Here is a 14,474-nt window from a genome sequence, read left to right on the forward strand (position 1 = left end):
AAAAAAAAAAAAAAAAAAAAAAAAAAAAAAAAAAAAAAAAAACTAGAAATGCTATTAAAATTTAAAATTATTGTTGAATGTGATGTGAATTACCATCAAATGTAATGAGTTAAAGTCATTTGTGACCTCGATACTACTAATCCAACTTTACCCCAAAAAAAAAGAAAAAACTATAATTTTAAAACATGGGTCAATGCATTATACCATAATACAAAAAACAATTGCAAGAATTGCTCATTGTAGAGATTTTGTATACATGAAGAAAATATTTATAGGGAAAAACTTTGTTTTTCTATGTTGTCTTCCCCTTGCTTTTTAAACTCCTTTTTGAAGCTATCTCTTTACCCTGATCTCTGTAATTTTAGCTTGTATGGATTCTGTGACATCTCCTTCGGTTTATAAGGTGAAGAGGTAGTGGTTTGATGTAGGCTCTGAAGAAATTTTCTCCAGAACTGGCAAAATCTTGCATTAATCCACCAATTGCTTTCATGACCAGATGAGCAAATAATGTCTCATATATGTCTATCAAAGGCAAGAAGCAAAGCTACAGAAGTAACCGCATTATTCTGAGACCAAAAAGACACTAAAAAGTGGTGCCCATGTTGGGGAAATTCTTGGCAAAAAGTTCATAGATGTATTCTGGATACAAGCATTAGGCCTTCCAGATGTCAATTGGGTCTCGTCTAGAAGTAGGATTATGACAACAATCTAGAATGATCAAGTGTGTTGCCCAATAAATCTAATATCAGATTCTTTATTGTATTGTCTAAGAAAACAGTTATGATGGACCAGAATTGGTTATGATTTGCTCTTTAGGAACTAGGACACCTGAAAGGCCACAGCAATAAGGTCAATCTTTTCAAATTTACGACAAGTTGATCAAATTAATACAAGTGATTGAAAATATGCATTTTTAAAAATCTTTTACGGGTGAAAACAGCATTTCAAGAATCAAGTATTACCTCAAAAGGTGCTTGTAGACACTTATAGTTGAGCTACTAAATACTAAAAATGGCTCTGGTGAAGCCTAACTCAGAAGTTTTAAGAAATTGGCCACTTGAGCCCCTACAATAATAGTTGGAGGAAAAAAGGTGTGGTGAAACCTTACCATTCAGAAGTAAAATAATTGGAAGAAAAACCGTATGATACTAACTAAAAAAGTAAAAATAAACTGAATGCAATCTTGAAACAAAATAAGTAGCCTAACTATAGAAATTTCTGGGTCTTCTTTCTCCAAACTAGTTCATTGCTCGTGATCTTTCTGATTCTTTCATTAGAAAGTATGCAAAACACAAACAAAAGTTCAAATATAGAGGGATTCGCACTTGGAAAAAAAAATGTAATCTCCACTTTTCTATTAAGAAAAATTGTAGGGAAATAGCTTCTTGCCATACTAACTGAGACAGATAGAAAAAGAGGGACTAAAAAGGTGATAATCTCTATATCGGTGAGCATATGCCAATGCAACTAGCTTACTTAAAACACTAAAAAGACTAGCCCACCTAAATCAAATTAATACCTACTCATAAAAACAATAGCGAGAGAATTAACTCCTACATCCTCAGCAACTCCAAGCATGCAAAAAAGAAACATAATATATATTTCTAAACATAGATATGGATCAATGTATATCTGTCAATGTGTAGTACCAAACTATTCAGTTTCTCAGAGAAAAGAGGCACTGACATTGCAATCTTTAATAGTTGGAAACTGATTCACATGCTCAGGTGCGGCATAGAGGTAAAGAACCAAAAAGATTGCAATCTTTAGGAGGCAGAAACAAATGTGCGAGATCTAGAAGACAGCATGGAAAAGAGGCCATTCCAAGCTTTAGTAGTCGGAAACAGATTTACAAGCTTAGGTGCAGGATAAAGGGGGATTCATTCTTTTTAATAGAAATAGGGATTTGTAGAAGTGTTCTTTCATAGCAACTCCTTGAAGGCTCCTAAGGCATCACTGAGACTTCTAAAGCCAATTTGAGCACAGAAACTGTCATTGAACATCTCTATTTTTGCTTTATTTAGCTCACCAAACTTACCATAAATTCTGATATGATCAGCTTTAGTAGGCAAACAGGATCCTGGTCCAAACGTCACAAAAAGGCAGAAGCTTCCCCCTCCAAATTCTCCTTATCACTTGTCTTCATATCAGAAACAGATGTTCAAGCAGCTTGGTTGTTTTACTTGGGCTGTTTTTAACTTTGCATCTCGTATTTTGGCAGGTTTCTTTGGTTTAGCCTGATTTGAATTTGACTCTAGTTCCTTGTTAAGGGGCTCTTCTACTTCTGTCTTTCTTCTTTTGCACCCCAATATACTCTTATTCTTCCTTCCTTTTTGTTGACACAGGTTCATCATCAATTACCACTTTGTCCTTCCCCTTAGTCCTTGACACAGGTGTGGGAAGTTGCCTCAATACCCAATGAGCATTAGTTTCATGGTCACTGCTAGTACCTTTTCTTCCACCCAGATGATGATGCCAACTTGCCTAAGTTTGTCTCTTCTTTGTCAGCCACACTTCCATCCTTCTTACCTTTTTCCTGAGTATCCATGCTCCCTTCTTCCATCTCCATCTCCTTGTTCACACCCATGTCCTCAATTGGAACCTCAATGGTCCCAATTTTCCCATCTAGGTCTTCCCCATTTTCACTCAAAAGAGGACCATTCTCTTCAACTCCCCAAAGTTTCTCCCCGAAAATCCCTTCTCTCTCCCACACCTTTCTTTGACATTCCACCAACAACTGACACACCATCACCACCACTAGCCATTCCCTCAACTCCTGAAGTTTCCACAAATTGCATTCAAATAATACCCATAAATGACAATTAATTACACCTTAAAAATGTAGGCTCACATGATGCATGCAATGTATATAAACTCAAAATCTTTAAATAAATCCCTGTCTAACAAAAAACCACTAGTGCAAGCCAAACAACCAGACAGCAAAGCAAGCTTTGCATCATTCTATACAGCATATTGCAGCTTTAGCTGCAACCTCTATATAAAACACAAAGACTGATATCGTTACAGCAAAGGAGAACCCAAATTACAGCAAAATAATCTATACAAAACTATACAGATGAATCCAGTCCATTCCATTACTTGGACTTAAGGGATATTAGAATTGAGACACAAATTTTGCATAAGATTATTAAGAATCGAGTCATCATAAATGAGACCATGCTCCACTCTATTAAGTAAGAACCATAGATGAAAAAATGAAATAGTAAAACTATGGAATTACAAACATTAGTTATCATGCAATTTGATCAATTGAATATCTTATGACTATGTTAACATATAAGCGTGTTCATTCATATATGCGTCAATAATTTAGTAGTTCTTAACAATTTTATCACAATGCTAATCTCTAAGAGGATGTGTCAATCATATGCCCATTTTAATCAAATACTCCTCTAATCAAATTAAGAAACTCATCACACAGATTACCTACTTACAGCTTCACTTTAATTACACCATATGAAACAATAAAGGTTACAACCTCAAAAATTCAATTCACACATGAAAAAAAAAATCCCCAAATACAATAAAATGATTAATAGATCTAATTTTTTAAACATAAGGACCAATTCCGCTCAGTCACTCATATGGTATACTGGACCAAATAGTGTATTTCGGCTTTATTGTTTATTTTCTTGTTTAGAAATGGGCTGGCTAAATATGTTTGGGGTTAGAAATTGGACTTGTTTGAGTTTAAATTCTGATGTTTTTCGAATTGGGCTGTAAGGGTTTTGGACTGGACTTGGTTTTGTTCGAAATTGGGCTGGTTGAGGTTTAAAATATAAGGCTTGGAGTGTATGGGCTTGTGTGACTCGATGTGGACCTTAATAAAAATGGGTCTAGGGACTTATTCGGGCCAGGCCCTAAAGTTGATGGGTTTAGGGTTTCGTGATGGGTCCAAATACATATATATTACGGGCTGGGTTGAATTTGACCCAACCTAAGATGATTTAAGGCTGACCGGGTTGGGGCTACTTAAAATCGCGATTTGGCTCAGCATCTTTGTCTGTCCTCACATTTTTCCAACATTTTTTTTTTTTTGAGTAAATATTTTTTTATAAAACATGTTTGGTTTCTTCAGCGGGTTTTTTTTTTTTTTTTTTTTTTTTTTTTTTTTTTTTTTTTTTTGTAGTTGTATTGATAGGATTATGACCAGATTTTATTTTAGCTTTATATGCATATTTTAGTATTTAGCATGTGTATTCATTAATTAAATTTTGGCCTATTAAAGACACTGTAGGAACAATTGAAGTAAATTTATTATTCTTCCTCTCATTTCTTTTTCTTTTTCTTTGTCTTCATTTTTATTTTTATTTTTAAATAAAGCTTAAAGGTGCCTTTTTAGAATGGATGCTTCTTTAAATTCTTGTGATAGACAAAGTAGTGCAGTGATTCTCTTACAGCAAGCCATTTTTCTATTTTTCCAAGGAAGGGAAAAATGGTTGTTTAGCCTTAATTTTTGAACTATGTAGTCAAACACCTTTATTTTCAAACTATGTAGTAAAATACCCTGTTTTGGAACTTGACATTGTTTATGTCGAGTTCGTTGCGTATTTTGCTATTTATTTTTGAAAATTTTGTTCAAAAACTGGCATTAGGAATGTTTAGTTCCATTTAAAAACATGCATAGAACTCAATATTGTTAATGTTGAATTCCAAGAAGAACTCAACATCAACAATATCAAGTTTCAAAATAAGAGCATTTTGCTATATAATTTGAAAAATAAGTTATTTGGCTACATAGTTAAAAAATTAAGGCTAAGTGTTAGTTTGGATTGCATTGAAATTTCATTCCAGTGCTTTTGTGTCTCTGTCAGTAAGTCTCGTGCACTGTTCACAGGACCCACAAGTTGTCTAATTCAGCAAAATTTTCATTAAAACTGGGTCTTATGGTACTATTCACATATTTAAAAATTATTTTGTTACAGTATTTTCAGTTTTCAGTTTTCAGTAATAAGCGATATCCAAACAAACCCTAAATAGTCATTTCTTCTGGGAATGAAGCTTAGGAAAGAAGACAAGCTTTTGATATGAGTGATATTGTGACAAGGTTAACATTTTTCTTTGGATGCTACTATGTCCAAGCGTTTGTTAGCAAATTTCTTACAAAGTTGCTCTTGATGATGGATGTTACAGCTTAACCACCCCCACAACAAAGAGTCTTTAGCAATTGTTGAAAGCCTTGTCCTACGTGCTACATGGCAATTGATATTGCTGAATTTTCAGGTGTATTGGTCTATACTCCTCTTGACTTGAGCCAGTTAACTATACAAAATTTGAAAAACTTGTCTTTTCTATTGTTTTACATTTTTGATTAACATTTAGGTACCAGAGAATAAGGTTTCTATATTGAAAGTTTGTGAGTTGTGACCAATGCAATCGAGCAAGGTGACCCAAGAGAATTTTGAGCTTAAGGCGATGTTTAAATTGAGGCATTTTATATATTTAAATCTGTTGACGTGGGTGGCTTGAATTGCCATTGAAGCCCACAAGCCCATTGCTTGTAAGTCGGTCAATTGTGACCGAATACAACTAGGAATGTAACTCCTAGTGTTGCCGACCTATGACATATATATAAATATAAATATATATATATATATATATATATATTTATATATTTGGTTTATGTTGTACGGTATAGAGAGATCATGAATTCTATTAACCTAGTAAGTACTGCCGCATAAGAAAAAATAGAGAAAAAGAGAGGTAATTAGCTTCTATTCTTATTGTTTCTATTAAAGAGTGCTAGGATGTAATTGGAATTTGGATTTCTTGAGAGTATTCTTGTGCACTTTTGTATCTCCTTATTTTTATAGTGAAATTTCTCCATCGTTGCCGTGGAGGTAGGCAGTTTGCCGAACCATGTAAATTCTTGTGTTTTTTGTGTGTGTTTGTTATTTCATTTCCACTTATTTACTGTTATTGATTTGAGTCCTGAGGTGCTATCTGCACAACAAAATTTAATTAAATAATATATATATATATATATATTTTACTTAAAATATATTCTTCTAATTTGTTTATATGTAAAATTTGTTTAGTTTTTTTAATGAATTTCTTGTTCATGGAGCCTTAGAGGTTCCTATGGAGTTTTCTAATTATCCTGCCAGAAAATGATGGTGGGGTGGTGGTGGAGTGGGTTTTTCCATAAGACAATTTGTAATAACTAGTATTTATTTTTTTATTTAATGGTATGAGGTTTGGATTGTTGTTTCTATTGGTACTCTAGAGATCTTTTGACAATTGCATTATTGGGGATATTTTTGGATTTATTGATGTAATTGTTTATCGAGAATGAATTTTTAGTTGTTACGAAAACCTTGCACACTTGTAGGTTGAAAACTTTATAAGCGTGCAGTCGTTGTCACATGCCTATCTTAATGGTCAAGTTTGGGGAGTGACAATTTAATGATATCAGAGTCATACTCTAGCCAGAAAGGTGAGCCCCACACATGAGGACACGGGTGCCCGTATGGAGTATAACCCTCAAAGTGGACAATTCTACATAGTTGGGGTGAGGTGGTTATAATATATATATATATATATATTTTTTTTTTTTTTTGGTCAGGAAATATTTATATGATATGAGATCAAGGCAAGAATCATCTTAAATTTTCAAGGGAGAAGGATTAGATGTGCTCAATCCCATCTAAATTAATGGTGTCATTAATCAGTCATTGCCTCCCCCAGATAACTAAGAAAATTAACTTTTCTTGCATGACATTTGATCTCCTAAGTCCTACCTGCTCCAATTTTATTTTATTTTCATTTTTTTAGAGGTCAGTGTGAAACTAAATAAGTCTATTTCACTGCCATAAAAATAAAAAATAAAATAAAGAGTCTATTTCACAGAAGAGGATAAACTAGAAACAAGCAGCTAAAAATTATGAATTCATCTTCTAATTGGACAGAAAAAGCAACCTGGAGAGAAAGCAATTGACTTTTTTGCTCACATTCACACCGCCAGTCTTAAAGCAGTCGCCAACTGCTCTTGTCTTACTCTCACACACTGAATATATAAATAAAAGATTCCGCTCTCACCAACTAAGAGTTTCCCATTAAATATTTTTATTTATTAGCAATAATTGTTTGGAACCATTTTTGTTAGCTAAAGTCATCTTGGACTGTCTTTTACTTCACTCTCAAATTGCTCTTACAAGGGAAAAATGCGTCATTCAAGTTAAATGGGTCAATTTACAAGGATTGTTTCCTATACTGTTCGTCCACCATAAGCCAGGCTTGTAGAAGAAGAGCTGCAAATTCATACCTTTATCACCTACAACACATTGAGAGCCTAAAACTAGATTAATGCAACATATTATAATCCATAGTAATCAGATGCTTCAAATGCCTAGTAATCTAAAAGTACACATCTCTAGATTACCATTTTGGATAATTCAAGGCACGGATTAGTAATGGAGGCTATATTTCTCTAGATTACCATTTTGGATAATTCAAGGCACGGATTAGTAATGGAGGCTATATTCCTTCTATTCTCCAGCCCAATATGCAGTTTTTTAACTTGGGGGAGGGGGGCTGTTTTATATGATTTCAGCTCTCTTTAAATGGTAATATACAATATCAATGAAATGATTAGAGAAGGAAGTTCATTACCTAAATCTACAATATCATGATATGCTTTAGTAAGATATTGACAGGAAAAAAAGAAAAGAAAAATCTAACTTAATTTTACCAAAATAAGTGAAAGATGTGTCATGGCCAGTACATACGGACCAACAAGGAAAACTGCTAAGGCCAACAATAGTTACTCTTTTAAGCAATCTTATAGCTGACCACTATCACTACAGTAAACCCTATACATCAAACAGATAAGATCTAAGATCATATTCAACGAGTGGAAACAAATGCAACCCTTACAAAAAATACAAGAACTATGGTATAAAGAGAGGATAAAACAATCAAGTGTCCGAAGTATGAGGAATGTTTTATCACCAAAAGAGCCAGGGTATATTAATATAGATAGCTCATATAGCTTAGTTCTTAAACAAAATTCCCAGCCGATCTAATCATGTTTTTTGATTTTCCATGTGGGGGCAATCCAATGGGGCATAAAATCAGAAATGTGTTTTCAGATACTATGAATAAAAGAAATTTACACTGAATGGTTGTTAACTTCTTATTGAAACAAGAGTATCATAACCTTTTGAATGGCTTAATAACGAGGCAAGCTGAAAGAAGACTATTCTCCACAAAGTAACATAAGAATGCATGCTATCAGTGACCTCAGGAGATGTATAATGCACTTGCAATCCAGCAGGGATTGATACATGTTGCGTCTGAAGATGTTCAACTAATAAATGCTTCCCTTTGTTACTTTGGAATTTCTATTTTCTAACTCCATTGTAGCATGCAAATATACACTTTTGTTGTTGCCAAAAAAATAATGAAACCAAGTGGGGATCAATCATTTTCATTTGCTGCATCAAATAGTAATGCATTAGTAACTGAATAATATAATTACAATAAGAAAAGAATAATTCTCCTGAAAGAATTAAAACACCATCAAAATATTAAAATTCTAAGTCAGAAAGAATTGCATGACCAAGAATAAATGTTATAAAGAACTAGATGAAAGAAGGGGAAATATACGTTTCAATTTTCTTAAGCTCTACAGGTTATGAGGGCAGTACTAATCATTGCACTAGAGCATAATAGTTAATCACATATCTATTGTTATTAAGGAACTATGCATTTGGAATACAACTCACCCCAATTATTGACGCAACCACCTCATCCTATATGCCAGTGTTCCGATCCCTGTAAGGCTGTAACAGTATAGAGGTCAAGTACCTTAGAAACAGATTTATTTTGCTTTGATATGTTCTATAAATATATGGCTCCATTCAACTGGAAGGAGACTAGATGTATAGAATAAAATAGGATGAAAACACATTCTTAAAAGCAAAAAACACAATAAGCAATGAAGGCCCTAGGAATTTCTTTTTTCTCATCATTGGGTGGGGGGATGCAAAAAGAAGTTCCATCATCACGTGATTTTCCCGTTCAAAACCTTTTTTTTTTTAAAAAAAATAGTAAATGATTCATTAAAGAGCAAGGGCATGCAACCCATGTACATAGGAAGTATACAAAAGATATACTAATAACCATTGAAAAATTGTCCTGAAGCTGATATCCCCTCATATAAGGATCTAAGAAAGGGAAAATGCCTTTGCAATATTTGATGAATCCTCAGTCATTTCAATATTTTGTTCTTCCAGGCCAAACTTAGTTAACACACTTTGTTTCCCTTCTGCTCACCAATTAAAGATAAAATTTCTGACCAGTAAGTCCATCCATGTTCACACCTAAACTTTAAACATGCCTTTAGCAGTTCACCCAGTGCATTGGTCAATTTTTGTTACCAAGACACCCTTACCATTGTTCTTATAATTCCTCTTTTTCTCTCAAATGCAGAATTGCCATGAATGAGCTACACAAACTACATACGCATTATTCTTATACATACAATCCATTTTCAACCAAACAATTCTCCATTGTATAACTGATCACTTAATGAATTACCACACTGACACTATTCAATGAAAAAATGTTTCAAACATCCATAGACAGTTACCTATCTTGTTTTGGTTGTTTGCTTGGTTGTAACAAGAAATTTCTAATAATTGTCTTATCAATATGCATCTAGTGTCTCTCTTATTCCAAAAGAAACTAGAGTAAACAATGTCATTACGGGAAAACTAAATTAATAATAATATCTCCAAAGGTAACAAACATGGTCACTTATAGGATCAACTTAATCCCAACCCTAGACCTTTTGTGTGGCAACATCTATTCCAATCTACCATGAAAATGAATTATTGCTAGATAGCAAGTTTTCCAAGAACGTCAAAATTTATTTCTTTACTCAATCATTCAATTTGCATGGGATCCAAAATTATAAATGTAATTTCAAAATAAAATAATATATATATTGAATAGGCTTAGGATGTAGTTATAAACCTAATGATAACAAGCAAGTTTAACCATTAGGATGCAGAATATTAGTTACATTGAGAGAATGCCTCTGAAACATCCCTTTTGTAGGTGCTGATTTCCTAACTGCAAAAGGACAAGCAATTAGACCATTTCTCTCTTCTTCTTCTTCTTTTTGTGGGGTGGGAGAGATGTGGGGAGAGGGTTGAGGGAGGATCAAATTTGAGATTAAAAGGTAGAAAGACTAAGGAACAGACAGCTTCAAGACAAGTTTGATAAATTCCAACTCAATTTGAAATGTCAAAATCAGATAACAATTTCCAAAATTTTTTATTTTTTTATTTTTATTTTCTAAGGCTATTATTTTGTTTTAATTTTTTGCTTGGTAAGCTACTTACGTGCCAAGGGGACTCAAACCCTCAATCTCACCCACCACCGAGACTTATATGGGTGTTGGAGGTGCCATTTAGCCCCAAAAGCCATTGAAAATTTCTAGAAAAATTAAATTTATCAAATCATCTTTTGATTAGAATCTGACCCACTAACAATGACCAACTACCCAAGTACTGACACATTACAAGAAAATAGTTTATACACTGTTGGTAGGAAAAGGCACACTAATTTAACTTATAGGGAATGCAACCAAAATTAAATCTTACAATTTCTTAAACATTTCATGTCAATGAATTGCATACAAACTTACTCTAAATAGTTGCAAAAAACCAGAATGTATGATACTCTCTCCCAAAATCAGTAATATCTATATCCATCTCGTTTTTCAACCCAAAGAAAGGATTAGGAATAGCTTTGTTCTCCACCAAGGTTGCCAAAACACTGTAATTATATCACTGTAGTTTGTTTTTTTTATAGGACTGTAATTACATCACTGATACCCTTGACCCAATGAAAATACAGCTTTCATTTTCTTTTTCTGCACCAAAAGTACCCCAATAGCAATAACACAATCTTGAGTGTATACTATAGATGCAACACTTGCAAACGTTTGTTATTGAACAAAAATTTCTAAAAGTATGATCAGCAGGGGCATAAATACTAGATATTATAGAACAAAACTTCAAAGTATAATTAACAGAGGCTTGAAATTTTAGAGGTGCTAGGTAATAATGACATTGTTCAAAGCAAGAAAGTCTGACTTACATTTTCTAAACTAAGCCCTTGACTTATCATACATAATTGCGCTTTCATAGAAATAAGTTCAATTACAATAATAATAATAATAATAAAAGTAACTAAAACTAATGACATAAAAGATGTTGATAAGCATGTAGATATGTAATAACCTGAAATGCTTCTGAATCTTTGCATTCATGTTTTGCATCTAATTGCACATTTCCCTCTTCAAAATAATGGGAATCCAGCTAAGGAAGAAGAAGAGGAGATGGACAATTTAATATGAGCTCAAGAAAAATGAATGCGTTCAAAATTGCATAGAAAGAGAAGAGAAGAAAAGTAGTCCTACACAACTGATAAGAAATTCCTATAGTTCGCCTTTTAGTTCCAAGATTGTCATCATATCCCTAACTCAATGTTCCACATTGAGTGCCAACTTCCCATTCTAGATATTGTACCATAAAACATTTAAAACTTAAAAAATCCTACTATCTACACACTTATTGTTTCTAGCATGAGGACAAGGCAAGGTACGACTAAACACATACAACCATGAGTTGGACAGTGTATTTATGTCCTATGTGGATCATGATGCCAAGAAAGTGCATTAAAATTAACTATTGCAATGTCATTTGATGAATTTCTCACACCAAAAATTATGTGGACCAAGTCTAGTATAAAAATCACATTTGTCATTTCCATAAACAAGGTCTATGCAAGTTGAAATTACACGGGGCACATTGGTAGATAAATTCTTCACAGGGATGACCACATTTGTGACAAGTAGGATGGTCTTTAGTTTTCTCAATGAAAGTAAGGGGGTGTGGGTGACAATAAAATGAGTGAGCACTTCCAAACTTAAAATTTGGATAGTTGCCAAGAATACATTTTGGATGAGCAGGATAACTACAATCTGCACAGTAGTAGAACCAATGCTTTGGGTCTCGTTCCTCTTCACATATATCACAATAATATTCACCAGAGTCATCTTCAACAGCATAACTGAGAGTGAAGGGATGCTCATGTTGTTTGTACCTAGTAGTAAGTGGCAGTGTAGCACATTTAAAGTCTAATGCAAATTCACAAGTAATACAACGATATACTTGGAAACTTTCAAAGTCACAACTACTGCAATTTTGTTCATATCTTGTGTTGGAGAGGTAAAGATGATGCTCGTGACCTTTGTGGATAAGGATGTCCAACATCAAACTACATTGAACATCAAGATCAAAGTTGCATTCCTCACAATGGTAGGTGAAGCCATTGCAATCTTGGCAACAAGCATCACACCTAAATAACTTACTCCTATAAGGTGCCTTTGGGAGAAGGTTGAGTGGGTGTCGATGAAGTGGGTGTCGTTTTTTTCTAGGTAATTCAATACAAGATTTATGAAGAAAGAAGTTGCACTTGGTACAACTGTAAAATGGAGGGAGAAAGACTTGTAAGCAACCATCACATTTTTTGTTATTCTCAACCTTATCCGTAAGCTTTAAGTCATGCTCATGACTGAAGTGTTCGATTTCTGTGGCAATTTCAATTCCATCTTCACCTACATTGATTTTTTTTTCTATGTAAGTTTTTGAGTTTATAGATCCATCCAGGTCTAGATCATTATTTTTTGACTCATCTGTCAGTTTCAGCAAATTTATGTCCTCTCTATTTTCCTTGTCCATAGCACAGTCAAGGTGGGCAACAAAATCGCAACTCAAGCAATAATAAAACCCATAATCTATGTCCACTTTCTGAACACAGAGGCGACAAAATTGGGAAACAGATTGATTGGTTTCAAGAGAAGAAATGGTAAGGTGGAGGATGTGGTCATGACGTATAACTTTGACATTGCGTACATAAGACGCACAACTTGGATGAATACAGAAATTGCATGGTGCACAAAGAAATGGCACATTGCCTTCTTTGCCACAAAGGTCACAAGTGAACTTTATTGACTTCCATATGCGTGTTAATGGGTGGTCATGGACTTCAGTTTCTATGGTGAGCGGTAAAGAAGCGCATTTGCTGTGAAGGTTAAAGTTGCAGTGGGAACAACCGTAAGTGTATTCCTCAAGAAATTCTTTGCAGACTTCGCATTTGCTATACTCTTCGTCGCAAACACATTTCCATTCCGCAAAGAGAATGAGAGAATGTTTTGGATGCAAAGGATGTTGCAACTCACGAGGTAATTCTGCACATGATTTATGATGGTGAAACTTGTTGCATTTTATGCAACTGTAGCTAGGACCCAATACTGGTTCCCTGCACGCCCAACAAAGAATTCCTCTTCTCTCGTCTTCATTGAACACCAAAGAATGCTCATTGTTGCAAACATGTTGATTTTCCATCTTTACAACGTGAACCAAAAAAAAAAAAAAACATCCAACTTGTTTAGGAAAAAAAAAAGGAATTTATAGATTATCCAAATGTAGAGAAAAATTGTTGGAGATGGACTCATACCTTGAGATAGATTATCTGAGAGTCAGATAGGCAGCAAAGTCTTCAATAATCTCTGCTGCTAGCCGATTTGGTGTGGGAGAGTAAAGAGCCTCGAAGGTTCAGACACTTTTTGTGGAGAGAGATGAAACTTGCCTTTTGGTTTGGTTGGCGTGTTGACTGGGAGGGGTGGTAGTGGTAGCTCATTTTTTCCTTTTTTTTGGGGTCAAGAATAGGACTATACTGATACAGCTATACCCACTTCTTTAATTCTTTTGACAAGAAAAGTAGTTAGTTCAATTTTGGATTTTTCTTTGCCTATTTAGAGACCATAGATCTTCTAGTCTTTTTTTTTTTTTTTTTTGGGAATACTAGTTTCCTTTAGACTTTTACTTAATCTTGTTGCTTGTTTGGGTTATGTTTGTAGTTATTTGTGCCAATTTTTATTGTTGTTATTTGGGCTTTTAATTTGTTGTTGAAGTATTATGTTTGGTAGGCCAAAACTATTTTTGTGATTAATGTTAGGATACAACAAAATGACACAATAATTTTACAACATTCCTAAATTAGCATACCGAAAAATTTTAATTAATTAAATTATTTTTAAAAAATTAAAGATTGTAATGGACCCATAAGTGAGTTGATATGCTAAATTAAGAATGTTGTAAAATTGTTGTGTCATTTTGTTGTATCCCTAGCATTACTCTAATTTTTGTTGAAGTCAAATTCTTGAGATTCTCAAGTCAAGATAGTCAATATTTTATTTAGGTAGACAAAATATGTAATTATGTATATAATTTTCTTTTTTTGCAAGTATATTATATATTTATTTTGTCTACTGATTTTAAATTGTTCCTATGAACATCTTGGCTTCTATGTAGAGTTTCCCTTGGAATCAAAGGTATTATACCTATGTTTTACTTGTTACAGTATTTTCATATTAA

The 14,474-nt window shown here is 33.7% G+C and overlaps 1 protein-coding gene across 3 annotated transcripts; it reads right to left on the reverse strand.

Moving 5' to 3' along the window:
* Positions 1-7,470: 7,470 nt before the first annotated feature.
* Positions 7,471-13,680, reverse strand: LOC115962211. Of its 3 annotated transcripts, XR_004085369.1 has the most exons (3): positions 13,555-13,680; positions 11,274-11,351; positions 7,471-8,456 (listed from the first exon to the last, which is right to left on the reverse strand). XR_004085369.1 is itself a non-coding variant. In XM_031081109.1 (2 exons), exon 2 carries the CDS (start codon positions 13,440-13,442, stop codon positions 11,796-11,798), a length of 1,647 nt encoding a protein of 548 aa, XP_030936969.1. In that variant the 5' UTR covers positions 13,555-13,680; the 3' UTR covers positions 11,546-11,795. The 3 variants fall into 3 exon arrangements, 1 of the variants encoding a protein (XP_030936969.1); XR_004085368.1 differs by lacking the exons at positions 11,274-11,351; positions 13,555-13,680 and adding an exon at positions 8,748-8,804; XM_031081109.1 differs by lacking the exons at positions 7,471-8,456; positions 11,274-11,351 and adding an exon at positions 11,546-13,442.
* Positions 13,681-14,474: the final 794 nt, after the last annotated feature.

This window comes from Quercus lobata, chromosome 9 (assembly GCF_001633185.2).
Source record: "Quercus lobata isolate SW786 chromosome 9, ValleyOak3.0 Primary Assembly, whole genome shotgun sequence".
Lineage (NCBI taxonomy): Eukaryota > Viridiplantae > Streptophyta > Magnoliopsida > Fagales > Fagaceae > Quercus > Quercus lobata.